This window comes from Dendropsophus ebraccatus, chromosome 8, assembly GCF_027789765.1.
Source record: "Dendropsophus ebraccatus isolate aDenEbr1 chromosome 8, aDenEbr1.pat, whole genome shotgun sequence".
Taxonomy (NCBI): Eukaryota; Metazoa; Chordata; class Amphibia; order Anura; family Hylidae; genus Dendropsophus; species Dendropsophus ebraccatus.
In genome coordinates, this window is record NC_091461.1 from 63,271,379 (window position 1) to 63,278,209 (window position 6,831).

General features: G+C 41.5%; 1 protein-coding gene across 1 annotated transcript; it reads right to left on the bottom strand.

Annotated features, from left to right (window-relative positions):
- Window positions 1-748: 748 nt before the first annotated feature.
- LOC138800042 (uncharacterized) lies at window positions 749-3,181 on the bottom strand. The gene is made up of 3 exons (XM_069981849.1): window positions 3,030-3,181; window positions 1,022-1,374; window positions 749-944 (listed from the first exon to the last, which is right to left on the bottom strand). Exons 1-3 carry the CDS (start codon window positions 3,159-3,161, stop codon window positions 749-751), a joined length of 681 nt encoding a protein of 226 aa, XP_069837950.1. The 5' UTR covers window positions 3,162-3,181.
- Between the last annotated feature and the right edge of the window lie 3,650 nt (window positions 3,182-6,831).

A 6,831-nucleotide genomic window follows, 5' to 3' on the forward strand; every position in this document is an offset into this window, starting at 1 on the left:
GGAGCAGCCCTGGAACGTGGATAGGTAAAATATATCGTTACTCGCCGGCCGTGCACCACTATTACACGTAGCGGTGTGCGGTCGGCGCCCGACAAAAATAGGTCTGAAACTATATCAACAATCAGCCGATGATCGTTGTCATCGGCTGATCGTTGTATTTATTACATGGAATGATAATCGGCCGAATCGGGCCGATTATTCCGTATAATAGTACCCTTACTTGAGCACTCTAGCTAAGTTGTGATTGAATAATAGGTACAGCTATACACAACAACCCACAAGGTATCAAAGCCTGGCTGCAAAAAAATTGCACAAGATCGTAATCCATCGGAAATCCATATTTTAATACTGGGTCAATTTGCACATGCTTTGGTTGCCCTTGACACTGATTTTTGGACAAATACTACTGTCTTGGACCACACAGGGTCAAAATAGTACTATGGGAGCACACAGGGGGGTCTATATACTACTGGGAAGGATAGCACAATTTTTAATGAGTCAACCTAAAGCGGCTTAGGTTTTATTATTGTCATATAGGTAGAATCATTTACTAAAAAATCTACGTATTTTTATTAACCTATACGCACACTGGAACAAATAATCAGAAACACATTTTATAAAAAAAAATTTGTTACATCAAGTGCTGAAATGTGGTCTATAAGTTGACAACATACAGAATGTACCCTGTAACAATCATAAAAAACATTAAACAATTTAAAACAAAAAAAAAAAGTCAGAAGTAAGAAGGTCAGGGAAGATCATCGGCCATATCTGCTGCACAGAAGTCATAAGCTTGTCTAAAGCCAACATATTCCTGGTTTTCTTCGGGAAATGCTTGTCTGACTTTGTTTACTGCACAAGCAGGAATCGGTCTGCGCTTCTTCGGGCCCAGATAACCATGCACCCACATGGTAAACATTCTATATGCAGCTTTTCTAAAGTTTCTGTAAGACAAAAAATATAATCAATAGGCTATCAATCTATAATTAATAGTATCTATCAATATGAAAAACATCATTACCTGTTCTCCATTGGAGCTGTATGTGTGTTTCCAAAGCACCTGTACATTTCACAAATTGTTAATTGCGCCTTGTTCAAACAAGTTTCGACAAACATGTTATGATCTGTTATGCAAGATATTGTGTCATCTTCTTCCAGTTTCATTGTAGCCATATGTACATCGCGACAGCATATGCACTCTTCTGTTGTTGGCAAAAGTATACAGTTGCCACAATGACACCAAGAGTCCACAGGATTTTTGGATGTAGAAGGTCTGGGTTCTTCTCCCATTCTCAAAGGTTGGAGGGACAAAATATAATTTGGATCCTGAAAGGGTCTTGACATTTCATTCAGTTCTTTATGTAAAATGGCTCTCTATAAAGGAAAAAAAATAGCATGTTACTAAACAGCAGTCAAATCATTGTGTTAGCATAAGAAGTTGATTTCAACTCTTAGGGCCCTATTTCACAGTAACGATAATCGGCCGGATCGGGCCCATTTGGCCTGATTCGGCCGATTATCGTTCGGTGAAATAGAGAGAATGATCAGCCGATGTTAGTGTCATCGGCTGATCGTTCATTTAGGGCCAGACCTAAAATCATCGTTCCCCCACCGCGCATCGCTACGGTTGAATAGCGGTGCGCGGCGGGTGACCGACGATTTGAGAAGCAGCAGCAGCAGCAGCATACATTACCTGGCTGCAGGGCTTCTCCTACGCTGTATCTTCTGAATGGCCGGTCAGCCGCTGCGGCCTGTGGATTGGCAAAGTGTGGCGTGTCAGCTGACCGGCGATGTACATTCAGAAGATAGAGCGCAGGTGAGACGCGGGGACGAAGACTGAGCGAAGGAGAAGCCCTGCAGCCAGGTATTGTATGCTGCTGTAAGGGCTGCAAGGACATCGGTAACGATGTCCCTGCAGCCCTAGCTCAACAATCATGGGGCCGTGGAATAGGCCCAGTATACGAGCGGCGATCTAGCAGATCGCCGCTGGGTTACATCGTTGATCGGGCCTTCCGCGGCCCGTGGAATAGGACCCATAGTCTATGGGGGAAATATATCAAACAGGTGCAAAGTAGAATTTTCTTATTTGCTGCTAGCTACCAACCAGATTCCACTTTTCATTCCACACAAAATCTTTGAAAAATGAAAGGTGGAATCTGATTGGTTGCTAGGGGCAACAGAGCCGAATCAACTGTACATCATGCTTGATAAATCTCCACCATTGTAACCTTTTTAGTGTAGTCCCTAGGGCTGGATCCAACTTCTTTACCGATATTCCAATGTGTAAGACTAGCTTTCTGATGAACCATAGCATGCTTGCGTAGCACTCTTCTGTAGTGTTACATGATAGTAAAAGTCGAAACAAAAAGGCGATCTCTGAACAGACCTCGTAAAATACTTGCCACTATTTTAGTTACATAATAAAGTACCTATCCACAGGTAACGCTTCTTTGGAGCGCTGGGCTCCCTGACTCAAACCTCAAGGGTATATCGGGTATATAACGGTAAATAGTTGCAATTATTTTACGTGGTCTGTGCAGAGATCTCCTTTTTGTTTTGACTTTTTACTATCATGTAACACTACAGAAGAGTGCTACTCAAGCATGCTATGGTTCATCAGAAAGCTAGTCTTAGACATTGGAATATCGGTAAAGAAGTTGGATCCAGCTCTAGGGACTCCAGTAAAAAGGTTACAATGGTGGAGATTTATCAAACTGGTCTACAGTAGATTGACTGTTCACAACCACATCAGGTGAGCCGAAACCTGGTTGAAGTGCTAGACTGTGTCACCCTATGAGGCACTCTTGCCTTTTTTTTTTTCTCTCCTAAGATAGTAAAATAATGACTGAAAGTAAAACATGTACATGTTCATGAAAACATCAGCAGCCTTATTCAGTCTTATTTGCCTTGTCAAGTTATAGTATACCTGTTATTCAGTAAGTCAGTGGTCACGTAGTGCATCTATGCTACAATTTTTTTAATATGATACTGGATGATAATAATATGATAAAGTACAAAACAAAGCTTACCTTTTGTGCTCTCTTTTTTTTCTCCTCCTCGGAAAGAAATGGAGAAATTCTTTTCAATCTCTTTTCAGTCTTCTCAGACGATCTTTTTCTTTTTGAAGCCATAGTGGTTACTAAACAGTAATGAGTAGACATAGTTTAGAAAATATATATTTCTCTATTCTATAGAGCAGACGTGTCACAGTCAGGCCCTCCTGCTTTAGCTTTGGCTGTCCAGACATGATGGGACTTGTAGTTTAGTTTGGTCCGATTCTTTCTGCACAATTGTAAAGCTGCATACTGCATCCGTAAGTAGATCACTTTGAAGACATCGCACCCAGAAGCTCTGATAAACTTTTATTTTTGTGCTTCCAACTGTGTTAGTCTACTCTTGGACAGGATCACTGCTACTCAGGGTAATGAGTACAGTTTGTGAAGGTAGATTGAGGGTTTTCTTGACAAGTGTAATACAGCTATTCAACGCGGCGACAGCGAGCGGGTGATCGCTGATCGTCCGGGCAGCCCATCGCATACAGCTGCGTCTGCTGCCGATGCTCCTATCCGATGGAGCGACGGCTGCCGATCGCTGCTATATCACTCGCTTGTTTTTCTACATGTTGAAAAACAAGTGACTGCAACGAACAACCGACATGAACGATGTCGGCTGACCGTTGCACTCTTTTCCACGGGACAATTATTATTCGTAGCGGACGATATTTTGTACCGTAGAATAGGGCCTTTAGCTTACTGACAAAATGTAAAGGTTTGCTGTATGGTGGTGGGGACAGGGGTGTAAGGGAACCCCCAAAGCAGCAACGATGGCTAGGTATCAGTATGGTCTACCTCATTTTTTTCTTTTTTGGAGTATTGTCTTCCAGAGCTGTATGTAATATATCCACTTACAATGGTTTGGTGATTTTTTTTTGGTCCCTTATATTGTTGCATTTTTTGTAGTGGTGTTTTGATAATATGCCATCTGAAATAGCTCATTACTTAGGCCTTGTATACAGATAAACAACATTTTTACTTGGATATTTGTTAGTGCTGTATCCCACATTGCATTTCAAATAGTGTAATGGACATACATCCTGTGATGCCTGAGAAACACTCGAGCATCAACAACAGTTGCTAAATAGATGAGGGAGTAGACTAGAGATGAGTGCAACTGTAGTATGCGTTGTCTGTTCGAGTGTTTGACCCTTTATTACAGGTGGTTGTTCAATTTGGATGCAAGCCTAAGGTGGCATTCCCAATAACAAGTTATTTTTGTACATCTTATTCTCCTAGAGGCCTTGAAACCTCAGGGAAGTTACGCGACTACCTCCTGGCTTGCAGCAAGGTGACTAAAAGTGTTCATTCCACTTGAATCAGTGTTAGAAAAAATTTCAAGTGGTATCCGTAGCTATGTGAACTGCACTTATAGTAGTTGGATAAGTAAACCAAGTAAATCATAATTCAAAATTAGGTGGTATGTTTACATGGCTTGATCTAAAACAACTATTGTCTGTGCTAATATTTCCATTTCGATTGCACTCAATATGCAAATGTAAACAGACCTTTTCAAAAAAATCACAATATAAGGCCAAGTTCACAGAAATTACTTATCATGCAATGCAAGTGGACCACGCGTTATGGACTGTGCTTCAAGTTCCGGATCTCTTTTTCAATTAATAGGTTGTCTGGTGCGCCCTCCCGCATAAAGAAATGACATGCCAATTTTTCAAATAAATTGCCAATACCATTCACTCAGCATTCCACTCCAGGCGTCTTGAAAAGTTGGATGATGCCCTAATGCAACCAGGAAAACACTGATCTAGCCTCTGGCTATATCCATGTTTTCAAGGAGGCCCTAGGACAACATCCAATGTATTAGACATTGAGTTTATCAATAATTGCTGAATGACCTTGATTTCTTATACAGTCTATTTCCCACAAACTAGGGACGAGCGAATTTACAGTAGAGGCAAAGCGCTTAGTTCCTATTTGTATTCTGCTCATCAAAGTGTGGGCCACTCCTTTCCAGGTGCTGGGAAAAGATGGATCCCCTACTGGGAATTTTATCCAAGTTTCCCAGGACTGGATACATTCATTTACAGCACCTGGGAAGTAGTTGCCTAGCAGCCAGACAAGTATAATGGATAAAGCCGTGTATACTTGTCCCTATTAGTCAATTGCAACATACCTTGATAGAACCAAAGTAAAAAAAGGTAATTTCATAGGGGTTGCGGTGGCGTGTCTTATTGTGTATACAATTAGTGTACATCCAGTTTCAATTTTGAGGCAACAAATACCCACATATGATCATACCTTTTGAGAATAGTTCACACTATAATTCAAATCACAGATTTTGGCATTCACAGGCAATAAACAATGAAATAAAAAATTATTCATGTGGTTCTTATTTATTTTTATTTGGTCTTGGACATAGAGGGATGACAATATGAACATCAAACAATATTCGCTATCTTTTGAATATAAATCGTAAAATAATGTGTGCCATCTACGTAATTGAAAGTTGCATTACTTATGTTATAAACACCTAAAATCCTATCCTTGGGAACATAAGAAGAATACAGTAAAGAAAGAATAAAAAAATAAATAAATAAATAACTGCGATGAAAAAAAGGATATTCAAGTAATGACATTTTCTTGTTCACACACGACCAAAGTGATACATTTTCTCCTTAGATTGGATGGAAGTTCGGACCAAGTTTGCATTTTTATCACATAAGCCAAAACACCAGGGGGAAATGGTAAAGCAGGTCAAGCCACATTCAGTTTCTAAAGGATAATTCCGTCTTAGTTCAAATTTCACCAAACTAAACAAGAGGGGGGAAAAAAAAAAGAAGAGTAATAAACAAAAATGGAACGTTATGAATAAAATTAACAATAAATAAATAATCTGATTCTTTACTAGTCACTATTTTTTGTTTTGGTTACTGCACACTCTCCTACTGCCTTATAAGGGTATGTTCACAATAAACAAGTCATCACACCGATCTATGGTAGAGCACATGTTCCTACGCTCTCTACTAAAAGATGTGAAGAATCACTTCTGAGCATAGACAGCTGAGGCACGTGCTCTCCCATAGACAGTCTATGGCACAACGAGACAGTCAGGATTCTCCACAACGGAATTCCACCGGATTTCCGCTGTGTGAACATACCCTTATACAAACTGTATTCTTCTACTGTTCATGAACCACACACACCGCCAACTGCTATGTAACCACACACACCGCAAGCTGCTACTCAACCACACACCGCAAGCTGCTACTCAACCACACACCGCAAGCTGCTACTCAACCACACACCGCAAGCTGCTACTCAACCACACACACACACCGCAAGCTGCTACTCAACCACACACACACACCGCAAGCTGCTACTCAACCACACACACACACCGCAAGCTGCTACTCAACCACACACACACACCGCAAGCTGCTACTCAACCACACACACACACCGCAAGCTGCTACTCAACCACACACACACACCGCAAGCTGCTACTCAACCACACACACACACCGCAAGCTGCTACTCAACCACACACACACACCGCAAGCTGCTACTAACCCACACACACAACGCAAGATGCTACTAACCCACACACACAACGCAAGATGCTACTCAACCACACACACCGCAAGCTGCAACTCAACCACACACACACCGCAAGCTGCTAGTCAACCACACACACCGCAAGCTGCAACTCAACCACACACACCGCAAGCTGCAACTCAACCACACACACCGCAAGCTGCTAGTCAACCACACACACACACACACCGCAAGCTGCTAGTCAACCACACACACCACAAGC